Below are 26,585 nucleotides of genomic sequence, written 5' to 3'. Positions count from 1 at the left end.
ACCAGCTGCCAATTACTAAATGTTGAGTATGTGCCAAGCTTCCTGCTCAGAGAAGTAAGGTAGGTAACCTACTCGGAATTACACAGCAAGAAAGAGCAGCATTGATCCCAAACCTTTGCTTTCAGTCAATTTGCATCTGTTGTTTCTGTTTTAATCCTAAATGTCTGAGACTAAGACACCGAAGTAAATCACTGTGTCTTGGTCGTCCTTACTGGGGGAAGTGTTTTCGTGGACATGTGGACCCCCTGTCACCGGGTTTTGTTGGAGACACTCTCCTCAGGGTTTTTCCTTTGCTCTCCTGGTTACTCTATTGGGGCAGGGGTGTCCAGGGAGGTTTGACAACTCCAAAGGGAGCAGCAGCTGTAATCTTGCAAAAGTCTTCTTACAAGGCTCCTTGTGCTTATTCTTTTTTAAATAATTTTTTAGTTGTAGATGGACACAATACCGTTATTTATTGATTTGTATGTGGTGCTGAGGATTGAACCCAGTACCTCATATGTGTGAGGCAAGCGCTCTGCCATTGAGCCACAACCCCAGCCCTTCCTTGTGCTTATTTTTTTGGGATGTCATTTGAAACTTTCTTTGGACACCTCTATTTTAGGTCAATTTTATTTTTTTGGTGAAGGGGTACAGGGGTGGAGGGAGCCACTCCAAAATCTGCACCTTTAAGTCCTGATGCACCACTGGGATCTGAAAGATCACCGTAATCTGGCACAGTAGTGCTATGACTCAGGCTTTTCCCTTGCTCGGATGACATGGCGGGGCCTAGGAGTAGGCAGAACCCAGAGGGGTTGAGCTACACTCACCTATTCCTTTGTAATCCTACTCCTTTGCCCTTTTTGGGATAGAAATGTTCCATGGAACCTCCCCTTATGTGTTCCCTACATAAGAATAAAGAATTCTAGTGGCTCGCTCTCTTTCCAAGGACCCTTAAGGTTGCAGAGCCATCTCCGGATTATTGAAAAGGTAATTCTGTGTGATTGTGTGCTTTCTTTGTCATTTTATTGAGTTATGGAATAGTCAGATTTTGTGAATCCAGCATTAATTTGCTAGCAAGGATAGATGGCAACACAGGGGAATGAACTCAGGGGCACTCAGCCACTGAGCCACATCCCCAGCCTTAGTTTGTATTTTATTTAGAGACAGGGTCTCACTGAGCTGCTTAGCACCTTGCTATTGCTGAGGCTGGCTTTGAACTCACCATCCTCTGAGCCGCTGGGATCGCAGGCATGCACCACTGTGCCCAGCTAGCTCATTTGACTTGATTCTCTCATGTGCTCAGCTGGCTAGGTGAACACCAAAGACAAAAGCTCTCTTTCAGTAGCACAGAGTAGTTGATGAATAGACGAACAAGGAGAGATAAGTGAGCTGTGGAACAGCAAAGGCCCTGGCTCCTCTTCTCGCCTCTGGCCTCCCATTGGAGCCTCCCACTGGCAAAACCCAGCAGAAGCCATAGGTGAGGAGTCCACAGGGCGCAAGACTTAGAGGCCAGGGCCGATGGGGAAGGCAGAGAACAGGCAAGTGGAGGATGCTTCAGCATCCTGCAGGGGCTCAGCTGGCCAGGAGCAGCCACCTGAGTCCAGGGTATGTGGACAGCTGATCTGTGAAGCTCTAGGACTTGGGGGTGGTGGTTCCCGCAGTCAACCTATGTGGACATGTCCAGTCTGATCAGATTTTCACCTTATGTCTTTTTTATTCAAATTGGTTTTCCAAAAACATCAGGGAAAGTAAAAACAAAACAAAACAAAAACACCTCTAAAAATGTAAATAGGTGGGTCTCACAAAGATTTTTACATACACTGTTAATAATTCCACCTTGAGATGATAAGTACTTACTCCCTCTATAAATGTTCCAAACAACCGCTATAGACTTCAATGGCAGCTCAAAGGAAACGTGGGATGGGGTGGGGTAGGGACAAAAGTACTTCATTCTTCTTCAAAAATGCAAAACTAGGGTGAGGGTGTGGCTCACGATAGAGCATGTGTTCAGCATGCACGAAGCCCTCCACCGGATCCCCAACACCACACGAATGCACACCCACAGAGCAAACAAATGGAAAAGAAAACACCGCAGGTAAATAGTCAGATGAATGCAGGGCAAATCCTCCTCAGAACTTACTGCTGCCATTGCAACTCACCTTCTCCTCAGTCCCACCCTGTCCCCTTCCCCAGCTGAAGCCCCTCATGCTCTAGCTGGGCCCCCACTCTCTTAGAGTGTGACTTTCTTTCATGTGATTAGTTCCTTCTTGTCCTTCAGGAACTTGCTCCCATGTCCCCTTGCCCGGGAAGCCTTCCTTGACCTTACTCACCTTGCCTGTCATCCGTGCTAGCACAACCACAGCTTTATGGTGTCCTAGAATGATTTTTGTTTTATTACCTGTCCCCCCAAAAGACAGTACACACCTGGAGTTGGGGACAATGCTTTGTCTCTATATACCTTCTTCATCTAACACTGAGTCCAGTGCATATCAAGCCCTCGAGGATGGATGGACAGATAGATGGATGGATGGAGAGATGGAGTACTATTAAAGGGAAAAGGGAATAGATGAACAACTGGGATTCAGAAAATAAGAAATGGGTTCCAGAAACTGCAGAAGTGCAACTGAGTTGGGTTAAGGACATGGGCAGGGAAGTAACCAGTGGCAACTCTTGAAAATAGAAGGTGAAAACAGTTTGGAGGGTCTTCCTGACAGGCTAAGGCAGCAGAGAGCCACTGGGAGCTTACGAGCAGGAAGAGATGAGGTCAGAGCTCTGTTTTAAGAAGATTAATCTGGCCGTTGGAATACTTCACTCCTTTTTAATAATATATTCGCTTCCTATGAGGAATTTTCTTTGCCTTAATGCAAGGAATTAATCTTACGGTGTGGTTTGAGCAGTCCATAGCATAAACATCTCTTTTATCCAAAGAGCTCAGTCCTACAGATGTGTAGGTCAGCCCTGGGTAAAGTGTTGTTTTGCTATTTTTTTTTGTTTGTTTTTTTCAAACAAATAATCTTTACGCTACTGCTCAAGACAGTACCCACATAATTTTGATACAGCATGCTGAAATTAATTCTAAGCTGCTCCCCAAGGCCCAGCAGGAGTTACCAGCAAGTGCTCACCACAGCAGGGAATGTCACCATTCTAGATGGGATTCTTTGACAAAGCAGCGTGTGAACAGATATTTCAGGCATTTCCACACACACACACAGAAATAATTTTGAAATGACACATTCATCCTAAGAGAAAATATCTTCCGTGTTAAGAGAAATATTTAATACTTGATAAGTAATTAGAAGGAATAAATACAACAATCAGACTATCATTTTTGACAATCATATTTTATTTATTTCAAGTGCCATAGACCAGTTTCTCTAACAATTTATTGTGTACCAAATCAACTAGTGATTGCTTCACACTATTTTAGATAAACAGTCATACCTTAAAGTTGCAAAGTTGAATGAGTACACGTTAGCATTAAACATGCAAGTTCAATTGATGCTTTGTTTCTTATAATATTTATCTTCTCTTATTTCCCAAACCTCCTGCTGATCAGAAAAAAAAAAAAAAAAAAAAAAACATTTGCACAGAACACAGCCTGACAAGACAGTGTAACTGAGCACTATGGTATGAAAGGAGATGATGGAGTATTCATTGTCACCCAGATGGACCTCTGGAGTTGTCTTATTAGAGACCATATGTTCAATAATCAACTTCTCAGAGAAGAAATGGATTACATCAAGACTGAAGCATTTTGAACATAAAATAGACAGAGTGACTAAACATAAGCCATCTTCCGGCCTGTTTTTTAACTGTCAAGATGGGTCGTTGAGATTGCTGACACTGAGTACATTACTGAAAAAGACATGGGCTCACAGACATTCATCTTTCTATTGCTCTATACTTTTAAAAATCTCTCTTTTCTGAAATGAATGGGTGGATGGATGGATGGATGGATGGACAGCAAAGAAAGCCACACCCCTGCTCTTGATTCTGATGTGGATTCTTCTCATGACTCTGAGGACTTTGGGGTGAAGCACTGTCCAACAGCTGGGAGGCAGGTGGGTGAGTGGACGCTGGCCCAGGAAACCCTGGGATGCCACTGGACCACCAACAAATGTGATCACTTTGAGTTTGCTGAACCTCAATATGTTTTCTGCTAAAATCCTAGGAAGTGCATCCCCTTGGTTTGGTCTGCAATGATCTTTCTTTAAAAATCAGTAATAGGTCCCTGACAGAATTGTCCTGCTAAGCCTGTCACTGGGGTTCTACTTTGGCCCCCCAAGCCTGCACGAGTCTGCCCAGTTTCGTTCAGATCCACAAGCCCTAGGTCCTCCTGAAGAGAGAGCTCTTTCTGATCCTGTTAGATTCCTAGAGTCACATACACATATGCACTTTTGGCTTCTCAGCATTTCTACAGATTCTGAATTCCCTCACGTTCAATATTATATACTTCCAAAGGCATATGGGTCATTTTCAGAATCCATATCTCAAAGATTGAAAACATTTTATAACATTTTAACATTGGGATTAAATTCCAGTTAACTTGCATAATCAGAGGGCAAATATCTGTCATTCAATTTATCAAAAAAAAACACTTCAAGTTCTAATACCTGCTCTAGGTAAAGATTTGCTTCTTTCTCTTCTCCTTTATGCTGTCCAGGTCCTCACTCTCTCATCTCCTTAAGTGCTGTGCTGAACCCTAATCCCCTTGGCCTTCGTGTTTCGAGCAGAGGGCTACTTTGAAACTCATACTCCACCACTTGCTCTCCTCCAGGAGCGTCTGAGCAGGTGCCTCGCCTGCCCTCTGGGAGAAACTTGTCTATTTCCATTATCGTTTCAAGAAGGACAAGTTTTGTCGACATCAAATCCTTCAATATTCTCTCTATGCCAGAGTCCTTTGAAACATGAATAATCCAAACCCCCTGCTCCAAAGGAGCACCTATAAGCTGCCATTCTTAAGCTCAGTCAGAGAAAAGCTGTCTGTTCTGGAAAGACAGTAGCAGGATATGGAGAAGTCTCTCTGGATCCTCACCCGATGACTTTGTTTAATGTAGAAGTCTAGATCGGATACTCATGGTTTAAGAACAAAGAAGTATTCCAGAACCAATGTTTTTCTCTATCATTTGTGCCTCTCAGCTCCTCTCCTATGCACTCCTAAACCTAAGTATTATGAAAGATCTGAATGAAATAGTTACAATTTCAATAACAAAGGGCATCCTAATCCTCGCTAGTGTCTTACAGAATGAGACTCCACACACCTTGCTAAGATATACCACCAGAGCCCAAATCCACAGCACTATCCAGAGCTGTCAGGCAGCTGCTGCAGGGGCCACCCGAAAGGCAACGTCACCATGGTCGTCCTGAGGGGTACACGGAGCTTCAGCCCTAGTGGTCCAGAACAGTGGACACTGTGGTGTTATTCAGCTCACTGCTCACTGAAGCTGAGGTCAGCTGGATGCTCCTATCTACAGTGGGGACTCTCCCTCCTACGACCTCATCCGTGTTCCTCTCTGGCCTCAGCAGAATAATGAAGCACTTGGGAGCAAACATGCAACCCAACAAGCCATAGCTAGATGCCAAAATGGCAAATATCTCCACAGCCACCTTGAACTTGCCTTTGGTGCTCAAGTAAGCAGGGACAAAAGAAATCCAGACAATAAAAAAGACCAGCATCCCGAAGGTGATGCACTTCCCCTCATAATAATTATCTGGCAACCGACGAGCCACAAAGGCTGTAAGAAAGCACAGCAAGGCCAGGAAGACATCGACCCCAAATGTGAAGCACAGAAATTCCAGAGAGCCTTCATCACATTCCAGAATGATCTTTATGTTTTGGGATTCCATGTTCTTGTAAACCTTTGGGGGTTCAAATACCAAGTAGGTTGTGCATATGCCGATCTCCACCAGAACAGAGAGCAACACAATGATCTTTGGACAAATGGGGTGCATGGATATGAGTCGGGTTTTGGATCTGGAGATTCTGTAGGCAAAAAAGAGAGAAAGAGTCTTTCCAAGAGTGCAAGACAGGCAAAGGGAAAAGCCCAGGGCCAGCGTGACCTGGCGGGCCATGCAGGACCAGGTACACGGCTTGCCAATGAAGAGCATGGACGACAGCGCCGTGGTGGCCAGGGAAGCCTGTGTGAGGAGGCTCAGCTCCCGGCCATTGGCCTGGACCAGGGGCGTGCGCCTGTGCACCACATACACCACCATGACCGCCAAGGCCACCAGGGCCCCAAAGACGGCGAGGACGGCAAGGGTGAGGCCCAGGGCGTCATTGTAGGCGAGGAACTCCACCTCCTTGAGCACACACTGGCTCTTCTGCACGTTGGACCAGTAGTCTTCACTGCACGGCTCACACTCCCGTTGACCTACGGAGCAAAGGACAGAGGTGGACTGCAGGGAAGGCCAGTGTCCCCATCTCTGGGAGGAGCCCAGAGCAGCCATGGGCCTGCAGCAAGGATGCACTGAAAATCCCTTCTGTGGAATGTTCATGACCTCTCAAAAGAAGTCGTGATAACACGGCTTCAGAGCGTGCCGTTATCACAGACGGGGAGTGAGTTTTAATTTTAAAAATTTAGTCCCCCTTCTCAATGTCAACCTGTCCCATTGGTCTCGCCAGGTATCAGGTCCCTTTCTTTTTTCTCCAATGGTCTATTGAGAAAGGAGATATGTATCCTTATGAGCTAAGAACAATCCATGAGAGGAAAATTGATTACTGAGGTGAAACAATCAAGAGGAGTGTGACGAGGACTCGGTTAGTTTAAAAGCTAGCATTTTTAGTGCTGAAATGAGGAGTTCATGCAGTGATGATTACAGAGTCCACACTTGAAGTACTACGACCTTAAGCCTATTGTCTTTTTTTTTTTTTTGATACCCAGGATTGAACTCAGGCACTCAATCACTGAGCCACATCCCCAGCCTTTTTTTGTATTATATTCAGAAACAAGATATCACTGAGTCACTTAGCACCTCACTTCTGAATTGCTTAGCACCTCGCTTTTGCTGAGGCTGGCTTTGAACTTGCTATCCTCCTGCCCCAGCCTCAGCCTCAGCCTCTGGGATTACAGGTGTGCACCATCACACCCAGCAAACCTATGGACTTCTAGATCTCATGGTTCCAAATTACAGAAAACTAAGTAGAATGTAGAACTGTAAGTAATCTTTTTTCTGATTTAACCTAGCTCATAAACGAGTTTAAAGACTTCTTATGAATTTAATTATTCATATTGCACATTTCACATCTTTTGTTTTGAATTTTCCTTATTAACTTCTCAGTTATGTGTCTTTTCCCCACTGTAGCAGCTTCGGAACCAAAACCCAGTGTTATTGTTCTGTTCTGTTTCATTCTACACAGAACAGCCAATGATCTGATGGGTTTTAATGATTTTCATTATAAATTGTTCACATCTACTTATAAAAGTTTCCAAGGAAACTCTTTGCCAGCACAGTTAATGTAACACTTTTTGACATCCATGAGAAAGTGACCGTGGTACCTGCTTTCTCTGACACATATCCGTCAGCACATGGGATGCACTCAAAGCAGCATATGGGCTCCCCCTGTCGAATCCCTTTCCGCGTTCCGGGAGGACACACGTCAGTACAGACGGAATGGGGAAGCTAGCAAAGACAAACAGACATGACACAGACAGCTCTGCCACTTGTGAGACCAAGAAAGCTCCCATTGGATTCCCATGGAAGCTTCGTGGTATCCTTGGAAACCCAGGGTGCTGGATGACAATAACAGAGAGAACAACCACATAGAGGGTCTAGAGAGAACTTTTGCTGAAGGACAGTCTGGTCGTTGCCTCTAGAAAGGCAAAGCTAATCCTAAAGCTAGTTCCTTCTATTCTTGGGGATCAGGCAAAGCTCCCTGTCCCTGGGGCTCTAGGAGGGAACCATTTGACAAGTGTGCTCCTATTTGGGGGAGACCTGTGACCCCAAGAACCATCTTGCAAACCTGAAAAATGTTTGTTTTCAGCAAGGTCATCCCAACATCACCTTAAAGTCAAAGATGAGTCATGAAAGGTCAATAAAGAAAAGAAAAGAATGATGATGGACTAATGTGTTTAGTAGATATGAAAATAAACCAATAAATGATTGTTCTTTGTCATTTATACAGGAAACTAAACACCCTTTCTCAATATAACTAAACAAAGATGACTTTATAAATGCTTTATTGAAAAATACACTTATTTTGATATAAAAAAAAACTGGGAAAGCAGAAAGAAAGGCAGAAAAGGCACCTGCTGGGATGTTTTCTTGCTAAATGGGTGCTGTGGTTTGGATGGGGGGCATCCCCCAAAGCTCATGTGTGAGACAATGCAAAAAGGTGTAGAGCTGAAATGAATGGGTTATGAGCACCTTAACCCAATTAGTGAATCAATCCTTGATGGGACTGAGTGGTAACTGAAGGCAGGTGGGGAGTGGCTGGAGGAGGTGGGCTCTGGGGACGTGCCCTTGGGGTATGTATTCTGTATCTGGTGACTAGAGTCTGTCTCTGCTTCCTGATCACCATGTCTTGAGGCTCTTCCCTCCAGGACACTTCTGCCATGATGTTCTGCCTCATCTTAAGTCTTGAGGAATGGAGCCTGCTGTCTATGGACTGAGACCTCTGAAGACCTGCTGTCTATGGACTGAGACCCAAATAAACTTTTCCTCTAATTGTTCTTATCAGGTCTTTTGATCACAGCAGCAAAAAAAGCTGGCTAAAACAATAGGTTTAAAAATTTCAATAGTGAAATCAGGCCCCCTTTCTATTCTATGAGGATGTACACTTTGAAATCCAGAATCAATACAATGTATGAATCAGTTTATATCTTAGTCTATTGGGAAAGTTTCCTGTAAAGAAGGGAGATAAAATTTATTCTCCACTAAGCAAAGATTCATTTTGAAAAGTGAATAATCACATTCATATTTATTTTGTAAACCAGAATTATTGTATGTTGAGTCTTTCAAAGTCAATCCTAGATAACAGAAAATATTAGAAATCTCTGGGCTAGGTTATGGTAAAAGATTACAGAAGTATGCACCCATAATAGATAAGCTTCCTGTAAGTTTTCAAACAATGATAGATGGTGGCTAGATAGACAGGCAGATGACAGATATAGATGATATTTTCAAAGCACTTTGAGGAGTAGCTAGTCCAAAAGGGAGTGACACCAAGGCACTCTCAAATTCTGAAAGATAAACAATGAAATCCCCACAGATTGTGATGGACTTCTCGCTCACTCCAGTCTATGGAAAGAGCTCTCCGTGTGCCTTTATTTAAAGAACCATCATGAACAATGAGGCGGTGCCTATTTGCGCCGTCTCTCACCATCACACCTATTCTCAACCATGATGATCTGGCAGCTTCCAGCCCACTCACCTCACAGAGACTCCTCCCGCCGTGTTTAGAAACTGATATTTACCCTGGAGAGTTAAAGTCATCTTAGTACAGTGATCCATGCTTACCCACGACTCACAAGAGCCGAACTGAGGAACGGCCAGGTCACCCAGGAGCAGACACTAAAATAGATTAACAGAAGCTCAATAGTTCTACTTTCCCTGGAATAATACTTCCTTAAAGATCAAAAAAGTCCACTGTCTGTAAGTAACAGTTTCTTCTTAACTTCTGGTAAGTGACAGGGTTTCTGCTTAACTGTCACCAATACTTCCTAGGCTTCATCTTGATGTTGTAGGCCAGAGACCAGTCTCCAGCTTACCAACCTCTTCTCTTGTGAGATATCAGAGCTGCAGTTCTGCATACCAACCGCCCCACTGTTGCAATGGAATGGGAATTCGAAGAAGAACTAATATCAATTAAAAAAAATTTTCCAAAAATTTTTTTGGAAAGAAGAGCAGGGAATATTCCCAAACTCATTCTACAACGCCAACATTACCTTGATAAAAACCTGGCGAGGACACAACAAAGAAGGAAAGTTACAGGCCAATATCCTTGATGAACATACCTGCAGAAAACCTCAAAAAATACAAATCAACTGGATTCCACAGCACATTGTCAAATGGGATTCATCCCAGGGATGCAAGGATGGTTTGACATATGCAAATGAACAAACATGACAGGCACATCTACTGAAGGAGGACAAAACCCTTATAATCATCTCCAAGATGCAGGAAGGACCTTGGATAAAATCTAGAACCTTTTCATGATAAAAATTCTGAGCACATAAGGTATAGAAGGAGTGCTCCTTAACAGAGAAAAGGCCACACATAATAATAAGTCAACAGCTACTGTCCTACTGAGCAGGGAAGATCTGAAAGCTATCTAGATCTGGAACCTTACAAGGATGCCCACTTTTACCACTTCTGTTGAAGTTCTAGCCAGAGCAATCAGGTAAGAAAATACAGGCATCAGAATTAGAAAAGAGGAAGTCAGATTGTCACTGCTTGCAGACGACAAATCTTATATATAGAAAACCCCAAAGATTCCACCAAAAACTATTAGAATTAATAGTTGTAAATAAATTGAGCAAAGTAGAAGGATATAAAGTCAATGTTCAACAATCAGTAGTACTGCTGTATGCTGAGAGTCAATGATCTGAAATAGACATCAAGAAGGCAATCCATTTACAATAACTGCTAAAAAAGTAAAGTGCCTGAAGATAAATTTAACCAAAAAGGTGATGGATCTTTATAAAGAAAGCAATAAAACATCTATGAAAGAAATCAAAGAGAAATGAAAAATGGAAAGATACCCTGTGATTGTGAATTGGAAGAATCAATATTGTTAAAATGCCCATACTATCTAAAGTGACCTAAAATAAAATGATGTTCTTCACAGGTCTAGAAAAAACAGTCCTAAAATTCATGTGGAACCAGTGTGTGTGTGTGTGTGTGTGTGTGTGTGTGTGTGTGTGTGTATCCAAAGCAATCTCTAACAAAAAAAAGAACAAAGCAGAGGCTTTATACTACCAAACTTCAAAATCTTATAAAAAATATAGGAATCAAACCAGCATGGTATATTGTCATAAAAACAGACTATAGACCAAGGGAACAGAATGGAGAGCCTGACAGCAAATCCAGGCATCTATAGCCACCTGATTTTCAACAAAGATGCTAAGAACACACATTGGAGAGAGGGAAGTCTTTTCAATAAATGGTACTGGGAACATAAATATCCACATGCAGAAAAATGAAAGCATATCCTTATCTTCATCAGTTACAAAAACCAACTCAAATGGATTAAAGACTTAAATGTAAAGCATTTAAAAAACTACTAGAAGAAAACAAAGAAATGCTTGAAGACTTTGGAAGGGGCAATTTTTTGGACAAGAGCTGAAAAGCACAAGAAACAAAAGCCAAAATATACAAATGGACCTACATCATATTTAAGGTTTTTTTACTTAAAAAAAAAACTAACTTTGTAGAGTAAGGGAAACAATCAACAGAGTGAAGAGACAACCTACAGAATGGGAGAAAATACTTGCAAATTATACATATGCTAAAAGTCTATAAACAGGATATAGAAGGTGCTCCAAAAACTGCATAGCAAAAACCAAATAACCCAATTTAAAAATGGGCTATAGGCCTAAATAAAATATTTCTCAAAAGAAGGCATACAAATAGACAAAAGGTATGTGAAAAAATGTTCAAAATCACTAGTCATCAAGAAAATGCCAATCAAAACCACAATAAGTTATCACCTCACTCCAATAAGAATGGCTATTATAAAAGGACAAAAGGCAGTGCTAGTGAGCATGTGAAGAAAAAGGCACCTTTGCCTGCTGGTGATGGGAAGGGACATTATAGCAGTCATTATGGAAAATACTGAGGTCCCTCAAAAATTAACAAATAGAACTATCATATGATCCATCAATTTTACTCCTGGTGGCATGTATCCAAAGGAAATGAAGTCAGTATGTTGAAGAGGTATCTTCACACCTATGTTTCTTGCAGCACTATCCACAATAGCCAAGAAACAGAAACAATCTAAGTGTCCATCATCTGAACGAATGATGCAAATGTGGTGCATATATGCACAATGGAATACTATTCAGCCATAAAAAATGGAATTTGTGACAACATAGATGGAACTTGAGGTCATGATGGTAAGCAAAACAAAGCCAGGCACAGAGAGGCAAGTGCCACTGTTTCCATATGTAGGAGTTAAAAAGTTGATCCATAGAAACTTTGGTGATTACCAGAGACCAGGGAGAGATGGTGAAAGGTTGGTCAATGGGCATTAAGTTACAGTTAGGATGAAGAAGTTCTGGTTCACTATTGTTGACTACAGATAACAATCATGTGCTGATATTTCAAAGAGATAAAAGAAGGGATTTGGGGGGCTGGGGATATAGTTTGATTGGTAGACTGCTTGCCTTGCATGCACAAGGCCATGGGTTCAATTCCCAGTACCAAAAAAAGGAGGGATTTTTAATGTTTTCACCATTAGGAAATAAAAAACGAGGAGACAGAGAGATATGTTTAACCTGACATAAATATTACACAATAAATACAGGTATTGAAATATTACATATTATTCCATAAATCTCAAAGGTTTTATATTTTGTGTCAGTTAAAAGTAAATTTTAAATTTCAAAACAAGAAATTTTAAAATTCAAAAAATAAATTAATAAATTTAAGAATAATAAGAACTTAAAAAATACGAATTTGGAAGAAATGAAAAAAAAATCACTTTACTCAGAAAATAAACTTAAGAAAAAAGTCCAAAACACTTGAGAAACTAATATAGAAATAACGAGGGTGTGTTGTTCAGCTTTTTGTTGCTATGAAAAATACCCAAGAAAACAACTTGAAGGAGGAAAGACTTATTTTGGCCCATGGTTTCCGAGGTTCCAGTTCACGGTCATTTGACACCATTGCTTTAGGCCAGAGGTGAGGGAAACACCATTGCTCAGCTCATGGCAGCTAGAGGCAGGAAAGGGGCCAAGGCCCCAGGGCTGGCCTCTGTGACCTACTTCTCCCTGCTGACAATTTCCACCCCCAAATGTATTGATCCACTGATGCAGTCAGAGCTCTCAGAATCCAATCACACCCTGAGGACCCAGCCTTCAACATATGAGGGACGCTCCAGTTCCATGCCACAACAAAGGGGTTCAAGAAAGAACATAGTTCCATGGAAATTGAATGGAGAATCATTGAATAAAGGCAAGAAAATAACAAAGAGAATGAGATAAAGAAAAGGGCGGAACTAGTGGGTGAGAAAGTATATGAAGTGGAAGATAAAGGAGGCCAAACATAAGTACAACTGGAGTCCTGGAAGAAGAAAACAAAATGGTAAAACTGATATTCAAAACTGTAATCCAGGCTGGGGCTGGGGCTCATGGCAGAGCACTTGCCTAGCATATGTGAGGCCCTGGGTTTGATTCTCAGCACCGCATGTAAACAAAGATCCACTGACAATTAATAAAATATTTTTAAAAAACTACACTCCGAGAAAATATTCAAAAAATAAAAATATCTGAATCTACATAGAGTCAAGGTATACTGTACTTGGTAAAATTAAATTTAAATTTGAAGAAAATGACTTCTTTTTACTGCATTAGTGCCTAAACTAATATAGAAATGCAATTTTCTATGCAAACAAAATAGAAAGTCAGAGCAACTAACCTGTGATGACTCAGTGTTCCAAAATATTGTCGAATTCTTTGTGAAAACAAGTTCAAACTTATTTTCTGTAAATATATATTCTCCAACCTTCATGAAGGCAATTTCTCCATTATCATCTAATTGCCAATTTAGGATGTCATAGTGTCCCATCACGTCCCCATTCTTATCAATCTGTATTGTCTTTCCATCATGGGTTGTAAACTGAACCGTCTTCACATAGAACATTAGCTGCGGGGGGGGGGGGGGGGGGACAATAGGGGGAAAAGCAATTTGTAAAAATTTAATTGTCTGGAAATCAGAGCTTCAGAAGGAAAACAATTTCAATCTCCCACCTAACTCATGGAATGATATTTTTTCCTCTTCTATATTTTCACTGTACGATCCATCAATCACTTTTAGCCACGTCTAACAAATCCAAATCCAACTTGAAAGGTAGTTGGCCAAATTAAGATACGTTATAAGTATAAAATGTACACTACATGACAAAAACTAAGTTTTTAAAGAAGAATGTGAACTATATTGTTCTTAACTTCACATTATAATTTTGATATTATATTATCAAATTATGATAATATAATATCAAAATTATAATTATAATTATGATAGAATGGTAACATTAGTTTGGAGATACTGAATTTTTTTTGTTTGTTCTAATTAGTTATACATGACAGCAGAATGCATTTCGATTCATTGTACACAAATGGAGCACAACTTTTCATTTCTCTGGTTGTACATGATGTAGAGTCACACCATGGTGCAATCATCCATGTACCTAGGAAAATGATGTCCATATCATTCCACCATCTTTCCTATCCTCATGCCACTCCCCTGCCTCCCTCCCAGGGCTACATGGATTATTAAATCCAATTATTTTTCTTTGTTGTTGTTTTTTAAATTTGGTCACTAGAAAATTCTAATTGCATTTTTTTTGGGGGGGATGACATTGGTTTCTACTAAGGCATAGTGGAGTCAAATAGCTCCTAATGCCTCCACATCAAGGGAAGGGAGACTATTTTAACTTATAGATACCAGCAGGCTACACTCCCACCTCCACCCCTCCTTGCCCGAGGTATTGGTGCTGGAGACACAAGGTCACAAAGACCTCTTCCCTGCCCTTGCAGAGCTGACGGCCTAGTGGTAAGACTAGACCATCTCAACGGTGGCACTCAGGTGGTCTACATTGCTTCTGGGAAAGGCAGGGACAAGAGATTGGCCAACAATTGTCTTAGCAGAAACAGGAATTTTTCACCTCCCCAAAGTGGCCACCTGAGCTGGATTTAAAAAGATGAATAGGAATGAGCCTGGTAATTACTTGGAACAAGGAGAGTCTAAGCCAAAGCAATAACATGTCTGTACATCCTGAAGTCCTGCAGGGCTCCAGGGACGAGGATGCACAGAAGAGCCAGGCCAAGGGCAGGACAGAGGGTGGGACATTTTCTGCCCCCACAGAAGGATCTACAGGGACCCTCTGAGAAAATCGCTCCTGTTTCAAGCCTGCCTCTCCCAGCCAGCCCTAGGGAGGGAGGAGCATGCATTCTCTATGCCGAGGTGACCAGTCTGCACAGGGAGACATCGGGTCTTGGTAAAGTCCACCAAGTCCAGCCACCAGCCCACACACCAGGAACGGCACAAACTAGGCCTGGCGGTCAGTGTCTGGCCATCTGGAGTCCCTTGGCTTTTTCATGTCCCATGACCTTGGGTAAGGCATGCACTAAGCAAGCACCAGGTTCCTGTCTGTGGGAAGAGGACAAAGGTCCCCACTGCCTCTGTCTGGGGGTCAGGGTCACACACCTGACAGCCCTTCCTCAGCAAGTACCCCAAGGCCAGTCTTGCAGTCACCGCCCACCACGAAGACCACACCAGGTCACGTGGCCTCGTGTCTCCCTTGTTTCTTGCAACCCTTCGAAATCCACATGCAATCCACACGGGAGTTCCCAGCAGGCGACTCTGTCAGGTCAGTGGGGAGGGACTCTGTTCCTTCGTTCCTCATCTTCACCAGAGTCCAACAAGGAGATACTCCAAGGCACTCTCCCTAGGGAGACCCGTCCACACGTCCCTCTGTCTGTTGTCCTTAAATGGTAGGACACAGCTCCCTAACACCACCCCAGGGAGAGAATTTAGAAATGTCCAAACACAAGACTAAAAAAGCCTTCCAAATATATACTTCAGACCAAGTCATCTAATGGGGTGAACTAAGGAGAAGGAGCACAGAGTGCATAGTTATCTGGGTTTTAAACAAATATAAAGTTGTATCCTGATACCTCTAGGAAGTTGAGTAAATGTCTGTATTAACACTCTACAGCTGACATGGGATTAGATCAAGGAACATGGACACCTAACAGACTCACCCACCAACTTTCACCCTGAAACCCTGTGTTCCCTGGAGCCTCGCCAGAGACTCTTTTCTTTGCAATGCTTCCAAAAACTTTGCGCTTTGAGCAAAGTTAAATTTAATATTAAAATGTTCAAATAAAAAATTAGAAGTTTACTCGCCATACAAAAGGGTTCTCTTTATGATAGAAGGCGTACCCAGAGGACCTCTGTTAATATGAAGAGAGTCCCCTTTGGCATGACTTCATTTCTCTCTTTGCACTGATCACGACTTCTTTAGTAACAATGAGCACACCTCGCACTCAGGTCCTGAGTGCACTCAGGTACATTCTTCAGTTAATGGAAACAGGAAAGTGGCTGACCACAAAGCTGGGTGGACACTAGATGAGCATGGGACATCTTGGGGGTCCAGAAAGTAAGGAAATGACCGGGACATGTCCAAAGGAAACAAGAGCCAACTCAGAGTGGCTCCCAAGGTCAAAGCTAGGAAATGTAGAGCAACAAAATAAATAATGACAATTATGGATTTTTACTCATAGACTTTAAAAAAATATATCCCTGAGTCCATATTGATAAAACAGGTCTGTGAGGGAGGAGCAGAATCCCAGCTAAAAAATACAGATGGAATGAGGGAAATAGAAAAATCATCATTTTCCAAACAACACTGCGTGATTAAGAGGAATCGTCAATGGAAGTTAAGATGTGTAGGCAAAGGTGTGAGGGAAACAGGCCACTTTCAGAGCCTCAGAATATTGCCCCACAAAAAGAATTGTTAAAGGGAAACATGGTGACTTCACAGTAGAAAAACACAGTGACGTTGCTGTAACCAAGTGGCCAAAGTTAACGTCCCTGATAGCAAGAGACAATCACATCAGAAACCTCCTGTGGGAGGCACGGGCCTTGACCTAATGGTGAGGGAAAACGAGACAAATGAAAAACATTCTTAAAAATATGGGCCGGTTCCTGGACACAGAAACAAATAATTTGCAAATAAAAGCAAAAAGGAGGGTGCAGTTGTCCTGGCCACTGTAGATTCTATTAGATGACAATTTAGGGCTACAGGAGGTGAGGGTCAAGGAAGGAAGGGGTGACAAGAGAGCCACAGGTGCCCACAGGGCCTGCATCCCAGGCTGACCCTGCCAGCCCAGGGATATCTTGCCCGATCATTTCAGGGAAAGAGGGGAGACACTGAAGAAGAAAGGCAGGGAAGCCCCTGGGGCACGTATGTCCTGGTGACACCACTCAATAGCTCTGTCCCAACAGGAGTTGTGCAACATCGGCCAGGGGCAGGAAGGGCAGATCCTAGCAGGCAGGCCATGTCCTCCCACACCCTTTGAGGACCACATCTCCAGTTCCCCTGAGGCTGGATGTGGCCATCTGGCTCCTGGGATGTCAAGAGGGTTGTGTGGGGTTTCCAGGGAGAATCCTCGATGGAGGAGCACGCGTGTCTGCTGTTTCTCCTTCCTGCTGCCTGAAACATGGGCGTGATTTGGAAGCCCAAGCAGCCATGGTGGACCACGGGGCAAAGCCCTGGGCCGTGACTGGAGCAACACACCAGAGGAAAGCAGGTCCCCTAGCCCCTCTCTCAGTCCTAGAACACTGACCTTGAAATTTCATCCATGCGAAGAAGAAACCCTATCTTGTTTAAGGCACTGTTTGGGGAGGAGGTGTTTCAATCTTTCACAAAACTAGTAACTATGTTAACAGATGGGAACTTAAAAAGGTACATTCAGGACACCAGCAAGCCATTGTTTTAGTTGAGGATGTAAAATCACATCTATTGAGAGTGCTGAGAGCATGAATTCTTATAATTGTCCAGTTATCTCATGAAGTGAAGGCACAGCTTACCTGCCAAGGATCAAAGTCAGGTATGTACGCACAAGTGTTTCCTGGAATGAACGGCCCCTGCCCCTCCTCACACCTGCTCAGGTGATCCAGGGCATGTGCCAGGGTGTAGACAGCCTGTTTGACATTGTTGGTGATCCTCAGCTGAGACACATCCAGGTAGGTGTTTTTAAGGTCTTCCAGCTTCTCCTGTCCAGTACAGAGCTTATCAGACATGCTGTGCAGTCTGTCCTCTTTACCGGTCATGTTCACCCTGTGGTCGACATTGTATGGAACGCTGCTATTAGGCCAAGTACAGTTAAAAGCGGTCTGCCAGAACTCAATGGTCAGGACATCATCTGGATCCCTGCTGGGGTGTATGTCGTAAAGAAACTCTTTTAATCCTGGTATATCAGACCTTGGAATTGCAAATCCAATGCTTCCACCGAAGTATGGGAAGTATTCGGGCTTGGCAAGGAGGGCTGAGGTGATCCACGCTTCGGTTGCTATCCACGTGCGGTGGGTGATGTTGTGGTGAACCATCTCCAGCATGAAGGGATGGAGGTCAAGGTCAGAAGCGTAAAGCACGACCACTCTGGCCGTGGAGTTCTTTACAGCCTGCACGGCTCTTTGCATTTTTTCATTGGAATAGACTTTGGGGATGGTTTCAGAGAATGCCACACAGAGGTTGGCATTCTCCATGTGTTCCTTAAAAATTTTTACTCCGTATTTTCCATAATCATCATCGCTTGCTATGGTGCCCACCCAGACCCAACCAAAGTGCTGGATAAGCTTTACCATGGCCATGGACTGGAACTTATCACTGGCTACTGTGCGAACATAAGTTGGGAACTGGAATTTGTCACTGAGGATGGAGCAGGAAGAGGCGTAGCCCACCTGCAATTGAAAAGATCCATGCAGTGATTAGAAAAGAGTAGCTAAATCTCCAGTCACAAGTTTTCAGCACATATTTATGGAAAGGGAAGGGTCTCAGCAGCTCTCCTCCCTTTATCCTCACATCCCTCCTCTCCCTGCTCAGTACGGGGACTGCTGAAGGGAACACTTGGTCCTCCCTACCAACCCTTCTCCTAGCCCACCCCATGATGCTAGAGGGGCCAATTTTTAAGATGATGACGTTCAGCAACTGCTCTCCACAGGTGGGGTCATGGCACTAAAAGGGAGGTCACCTGCCCTTCTATGCTCCCCTGAGTCAGGACAGCTGGGCTCCTTGTCAGACTGCACTTCTCACTCACACGAGGAGGGAGCAGGCTCAATCCATTCGGCAGACCTACTTCACCACCAAACCCCTCTATATTTTCCTTCTTTATGTCTTCTTCTCTTTCCTTGTCCCTTCTGCTGAGACTTGTGAGTATGTGGTCCTAAGACTCATCTTGAGAAAGGTGGTAAAAAGTGCCACTTTAGTCTCAGCTCGAGGCTACCCCTCCATCCTCGTTCTATATGCACACAGACTTCCTTCCTCCTCTGGCCTGAGATCCTCACATGTGTTTCCTATCGGTGGCCCTCAGGAATGGAGGCCAGGTGGCCAGGCCTGAGCTGTGCATTTCTGCAGGAGCTGACCCTTGACCTCCCTGACTCTGCCTTTAAGAGCTGAGGTCACATTCTCCCTTATCCTGTTTCATGTGACAAACCCATCACACCTGTAGGGTTGTCTGCTTCTCATCTCAGACCTCCACCCTATGGATTCCCCACAAGGGCCAGACCGCTGCTACGTTCATCTGCTCCACCTCTGCCGTGTCCCTGCTCCACGGGCTGAAGTCCACATTTTCCTATAGAATCACATAGGCAGCAGCACAGAAGCCAAACGTAGGAAAGAACCTCATTTAAGAAGCGAAGACACCTGATTCCCAGTTCTGACCTTGGAATTTATAAGTGTGAGATGGTAGACTTAGATTTGAGTAACCTAAATCTTCTGTGTCTTCGTTTCTCCATGAGTGAAATTCAGATGATGATAATCTAGATTTTATGTTGTTCAATTTAGTGCATAAGGCCCCATGCAGTGGTGCATGACTGTAATCCCAGTGCTTGGGCAGGGGGCTGAGGCAGGAGGATCAAGAGTTCAAAGCCAGCCTCAGCAATTTGTGTTGCCCTAAGCAACTCAGTGAGTCTCTATCTCAAGACAAAATATTAAAAGGGCTGGGGATGTGGCTCCATGATTAAGCACCCCTGGGTTCAATCTCCAATACAAAAAAAATTAGTGAATGAGAACAAATGTGAACAGGTTTCTTTTCAGTTCTTTCCAGATTTACTCCAAGACATTAAGGGAAAAATTTCATGTAGAGGTCTCTGGTCTGTGTTTGGCCTGCAGCTAGTGTTGGATGGACAGGCAGCTCCTGGCAGCTGAGATTTTACTGGCTGAGCCACCTGACCAGTCCTAATCGTTCTGCTCCTCAGTATTTTTCTTTTCCCCTAAACTTGTATTTTCAGCTGTATAAGAGACACTGTATAAATGATTCTTTTTACAATTATCTCCAATTCTCTCATTAGTTCAGGGACACAAATATGCTTACTCAGCATTCACATTAATAAGTCCCACTATTAATACTTTAATGAGCCATCCTTAGAAATAATTATAGAGCTCAATTTGTATTTTCTTAGTAATCCATTCTTCCTTCCTAATGTCATCTATTCTTATGTTGAAAGGTGTCACTCTCTCTGAATTTAAAATAATCTGTAAAGCCAGCATGCCAAAACTCTACTCATCTTGTGTAATTCCCAGGCCCATTTCAGTATGTCGGTGTATGAACAGGGTCATGAATAATAAGCTATTATTATTATAAGTATATTATATATATTATATTATGCCTATATTATAAGTATCTTATGGCATCCAACAATCAACCGGCCAGCATTAATTGCTCAACTATGAAATTCCACAGAGCATTGTGCCTGGTGAGATGTCAGGTCACCTCTAAGTAGCTATCCTCACTCGCTGGCTAACAGAGGGCCAGTAGTGGCTCTGCAGCTTGGCCCAGCTGCCCCCAGGCCCCTTGTCATTGGCTGCAGTTTCCACACACTCCATTTCTACTTATTTGAAATACTCAGCACCATATTCTGAATACCTGAGGTAAGAAATACAACCCTAGTATTCTTGAAGCAGCGATCGATAAGGATGACCCCCCTGATCCAACAATTCCTGCCAGATACGCCCCAGTGCTGTTCCTGATGTTGGGCTTGTTCTCTTCCTGCCCTGTGAGGAACACCATGGCCGACTCCATTGTCTTAGAGATGGTGGAACAGGAGTCAAAGATCTGATAGCCCAGAGTGATGTTGGGCAAAATATCCTTCCTCTGGTTAATCTCCTTGATCGTGTGGATCATGGTTTTCATCCAGCGGAATCCCCGAAAGTTGAACCTGGAAAGGAAAGAGGCTTTGTAAGGCATGGGTCTGTGGGGGATCTTTGGAGGAAAAAGGTGCTTTTAGTTGAGTGGGTGATAATGGTATTTTCCCCAAAGTCAGCAGGATCTCCATTGCCTGAGCAAAGTCAGTGTCTCTCAGATGGTTATAAACTTGAAAGATTCACATACAAATTGCATTCATGGTTGACTGTTTAGGCTGGGAAGTGACTTTGGGCTATTTTCTTGCCCTATATATCTTTTATATGCTGGAAATTTTTCAAACTGCCAGTTGTCTCTGTTCATAAAAATATGATTAAGTTCATAATTGTCTTCACCAAACCAAGTACCCATGACCCCTGACACATGTGTGTCCCTCTTACTGGCAGCCCTGGTGCTGTATGATTCTCATTTCCTCCTCCTTATCTCATCTTATTTTCTTCTGACATTTATCAACATTATAAAAAATACATAAATATATGAAGGTACTTGTGATAGGAATACATAAAAGAATATATTAGTGTATAACATATGCTGTGCAATTTCTAAGATTATAAAATTTATAAATTGATTTATTATAAGTTATAGAATACATTATATAATTACATAATATATAATAAAGCATATATTGTAGATATAATTTTAAATTATAAAATTTACTAAAATTATGTTATATATGATATACTAATATAAAATATTTTGTCCTGCTTTTATGTACTTCTATCATATAGTTTTCCTGCCATGCCTTGATTACTAATGTTGAGTGATGTTTAATTAAATACATCTTCTTGCTATGCTCACCACCACAGACAAGACACACTCCTTCCATTTCCACACATTAAAAGGGGAATATTTCTTTTGCAGTTTATTACCCCATTTTTCTTCATTGCTTCTCAGAAAAAAGAAAGGGGAATATATATTCTATTCCCCTTTCTTTTTTCTGAGTTCTAACCAAATTCTGAGATCTAACCTGTTAGAAAGCAAGTCCCCAAGATGACTCTTTCTCGTAATATCTTTGATAGCTATAGTATTTAACCCTCTGTCCCCTGCTCAAAAAAAAAATAGTTTTGAATTAAATACCTGATAGCAAATTGCCTTGTTGGCAGATTGGAATGTTTCTCTTTATTTGGGTTTTTAGCCTTGTTTCCTTTTTCACTGACCATCCAGTTATTGGCTCTAGACCCTCTAGACATGACAGTGAACAGAATGGACAAAGTGCAATTTAGGTAAAGAAACAGTAATCGCAAAAAAAAAAAAAAAAAAAAAAAAGAGCCAAGCAATCGTAGCTCAAAATGGTAAGCCAGGAGATGGGGGTGGGCGCAATGCCCCGCCTGGAGGGGTCCCCAGCCATGCTGGACTTCAAGGGTAACCTGTGGATAGGGGATGGACCCTGCAGGCAGAAGGGACCTGAGGCGCCAGGACCAGAGGATATGCAACACTGGAGGGATGGGAAGAGTGGTGGGTGTGGGTGAAGGAGGGAGCCAGGAGTGGTCAGGGCAGGAACAGGGGAGGAAGCTAGAGGGAGCAACCAGAGCACTGAGGGTTCATCATCCAGGAGGCTACTTTCCAAATTTACCTGGGCCACTAAATAAATTTCTACAGCTATTATGAAGACAAACAACAATAAGTGTTGGTGAGGATGTGGGGGGAAAGGTACACTCCTACACTGCTGGTGGGACTGCAAGTTGGTGCAGCCAATATGGAAAGCAGTATGGAGGTTTCTTGGAAAATTGGGAATGGAACCACCACTTGACCCAGCTATCCCTCTCCTCGGTCTATACCCAAAGGACTTAAAAACAGCATACTACACGGACACAGCCACATCAGTGTTTATAGCAGCACAATTCACAATAGCCAAACTGTGGAGCCAACCTAGATGCCCTTCAGTAGATGAATGGATAAAAAAAAAATGGAATATATACACAATGGAATATTACTCAGCAATAAAAGAGAATAAAATCATGGCATTTGAAGGTAAATAGAGGGAGTTAGAGAAGATAATGCTAAGTGAAGTTAGCCAATTCAAAAAAACCAAATGCTGAATATTTTCTTTGATATAAGGAGGTTGATTCATAGTGGGATAGGGAGCGGGAGCATGGGAGGAATAGATGAATTCTAGATAGAAAAGAGGGGTGAGAGGGGAAGGGAGGGGGCATGGGGTTATTAATGATGGTGGAATGTGATGATCATTATTATCCAAAGTACAGGTATGAAGACACAAATTAGTGTGAATATACTTTGTGAACAGAGATATGAAAAAATGTGCTCTATATGTGTAATAAGAATTGTAATGCATTCCACTGTCATATAGAAATAAAAAGAAAAATAAATAAATATAGCCATGTCTTCCTTAAAATAATACGATACACTTCAAGAGCTAGAACAACATTCACCTGCTTTGAACTAGCAATTCCATCCCTGAGAAGATGTTTGAAGACACAGCCCTTCCCAAGGGAAAATGCTGTCTCCCCTGAATGACCGCCATGGCAATGTTGATAACACTGGAGAACTGGAGCAGTAGGACACCAACTGTGTGAACATTTCCCAGTAACAAAACTATAATTAGGCTGGGGATGTAGCTCAGTAATAGAGCCCTGGCCTAGCACATGAAGGCCCAGGTTCAATCTCAGCACCACAAAACAAACATACAAAAAAAAAAAAAAAACCCTCTAGTTAAGGAACTCACATTGCAGGGTGAATATAGTGTTAAGTTAAACAGGCATATGCAAAATTGCTTCTATAATTAAAGCTACACATGAAGTATATGAACATTTGGATAAGGATTCACAGAGATTTTTTTTTTTTAAATGAGACCAGAATAATTGCGGGAAGGGTTGTATTTGAGATATTTTCTCATTGATTTCTATTATGATATTCACAGTATTAGTATATAATCTATACCTTTATTGCCCCCCACCACAGAAAAGCCCTCTGAATCCTGCCCTCATGGAGGTCAACCACAAGGAATTCCAACACTTCCCTCCTTCTTCCATGCCCTTGTCTTCCTCTGCTCTGAGCAACGTTTTTAAAGTCTTCCTCTCCCACATACCTAGCTGACGGCCAACCAAAGCTCAATTCTATAATGAGATTTCTCCAAACCCCAAAGTGAATTTTTGAATCAGTTATGGGTAAAGGTTAACACTGCCCTAATGAGATTATCCCCAGCCTGGCCCAGCCTGGCTTTCGAGTGCCACACAGACTAGGCCTCCCACGAGGCCTCCCCCAGCACAGGAAAAGTTGCCCTGCACAGAGGAATCCCAAGAAGCCTGGAGAATGCTGAGCCCCCTACTGACAGCAAGCACTGTGGCTGTTATGGTGAAAGTGGATCATGAAGCTCTGATTCTGAAATGTTTCTAATACTTGTAAGGCCCAGCAATAACCACTCAAGTCCTGATCGCACTGATGAAGCAAATCCTAGAATAACCCTGATGAAGGAATTATTTTAAAATGGAATGTACTTACTTCTCACCACTATTCCAACCACAGTGGATATGCCAAAATATTTTTAAGGGGCCGATGAATTTGTATTTAAAAATAGGTGCACTGGCTTTTCCATCTAGGCTTGCTTGGAAAATCACCTTCCAAAGTTCCAATGAAGAGTGCAGAATAGAGTGACTCCATCCATGAAGTATTAGTGCCCTACATATGACAAACTCTTACATTTTGTCAGTAAGGATAGAAGAAGTGAAAACGAGTGTGATGAATAATGAACTGACTCTATTAACGTAGCAGTAAGAAAAAGCCTCCCTCCTCTGCCTTCCACTGCGTCACTGCAGGAATGGAAAACAGTTCAGTCTAGAAAGAGATAAGCAGGACTGATTGCAATCCTTTCCTCTTGCCCACAACAGGACAGCCCTTCCTGCCCTCTGATAACATCTCAGATACGCAGCATGACAGATGACCAAAGGGAAGGAGTTGCGGTCCGTAAAGGTTTCATGGTGTAAGAGGTGGCTAACATTCTTACAACATGCACTCACGATCCCAGCTACCCTACAGCATCATGGAAACACTCCTTCTACAACACCAAGTGTCCAAAATAGAACTGCGTCTGTGCTATGTCACAACCATTTAAGAACTATAGATGCATTTGAAAATGCACCAAGAAAGAATATAGAAAGACAAAAGGAGCTGCCTTGCTATGGCAGTGGAATAGTGGGTACTCATTCCTCTGTGCATCTGTGAAGTGTGTGTGCACGTATGTGGTTGCAGGCGTGTGTGAGGCCCCTCTTAGCTTCCCTCGCGTGGACCACTAGCCAGTTAAGATGATTAGACATGGATCCCGGTTCCTGACAGGACAAAGGTGAGTAGGGGAGGAGCCTTCCAGCTCTCCATGAGCATTAGCTCAGAAATAATTCAGTATTCTGCACTGCACATTTCACGTAAGGAGAGTTTTAGTCTATAGCAATTAAAAATGAAGCCTGACATTGCGAGACTTCACATCGGTGCTTCTCAAATCTTAATGTGCATGTCAATCAACAGGAGGTCTTGCCCAAACCCGACTCGGATCCAGCAGGCCTTAGATGCACCACCTGGTTACATTTCTGACAGGCTCTCGGGGAAGCTGACACTGCAGGCCCACAGACCACCCTCTGGGTGCAGTGTTCCATATCATACAAAATCTACCTTGGTTCTAACCAAGTGGGAAAAGACCCTCAACACTGAGCTTTTCCAGGTTCTAAACAATCCCAGAATGCCCACGTTGGAGAAACAGGCTGAGAAGGGTGAAGTATCTCTCTTGAGTCAGAGAACGTCAGAACGAGAGTCCTGGCTGCAGATCCAGACTCACCCCAGGCCTGCCCTCCCCCCACCACCTGTAGCAGATGTAAAAAGAGGCCTGAAAGAACAGCTTACCCTTCACATTTGGCAGATACTGGCTCCAAAATAGATTCGTTTGGTGGGATGGTCCTAGCGTGGATGGGAAACAGTCCTCCAATAACAAGTGAATGATTCTGGGCATCTACATATCCGTTCAAATCAAACCTGCCCAGCAACCTGCAGGTCTCTTCCTCTTGCTTTTCTGAGCCTTCAGAGGCCAATCCAGCCCATAAAAATGCAAGGAGTCCTAGGACCAAACACCACTTTCTGCTGGCCATGTTACCAAGGCGAGTCTGGGGAAAGCGGCTAGTGTTGAAATCATGCAGGCTTTGGGCAGGCACCCTGGTGGAGCAGCACGGTGCCGTGTCAGGTCCCAGTGGGCTCGGCTTGCTGTGACCTGCTGCATAATTGTCAGGCCTCACTCAGATGCAACTCCTCACAATCACTTGCAATTTATGGATCTGGACCGGGAGCCAAGGGATCCTTTTAAGAAGAGCCTCCTAAAACTCCCTATTATGCTTAGGAACAGTACATATCACAGGATAGTGGCCTTGGGGCTTGAATGATCCATTTATTTTGGAGAGATTGTCCCCTTCATGGTCATGGCTCCTTCATTCACTTGGGTTAGAAAGGGCGCCCTGCGTCATCACAAAGTGCCCAAAGGGGTGACATCAGGCCAGCTCTTTCCTGAAGGGTACAGAAAACCTT

At 43.0% G+C, this 26,585-nt stretch overlaps 1 protein-coding gene across 1 annotated transcript; it reads right to left on the bottom strand.

Moving 5' to 3' along the window:
* Nucleotides 1-3,344: 3,344 nt before the first annotated feature.
* On the bottom strand, nt 3,345-26,155 carry LOC114091394 (vomeronasal type-2 receptor 1-like). The gene is made up of 6 exons (XM_027933864.2): nt 25,914-26,155; nt 20,790-21,081; nt 17,734-18,606; nt 13,555-13,782; nt 7,476-7,599; nt 3,345-6,350 (listed from the first exon to the last, which is right to left on the bottom strand). The coding sequence occupies exons 1-6, from the start codon at nt 26,153-26,155 to the stop codon at nt 5,368-5,370; spliced, it is 2,742 nt and encodes a 913-aa protein (XP_027789665.2). The 3' UTR covers nt 3,345-5,367.
* Nucleotides 26,156-26,585: the final 430 nt, after the last annotated feature.

The sequence above is a fragment of the Marmota flaviventris genome, chromosome 8 (assembly GCF_047511675.1).
Source record: "Marmota flaviventris isolate mMarFla1 chromosome 8, mMarFla1.hap1, whole genome shotgun sequence".
In the NCBI taxonomy this organism is placed as follows: Eukaryota; Metazoa; Chordata; class Mammalia; order Rodentia; family Sciuridae; genus Marmota; species Marmota flaviventris.
This window is presented reverse-complemented; position numbering and strand designations above follow the sequence as displayed.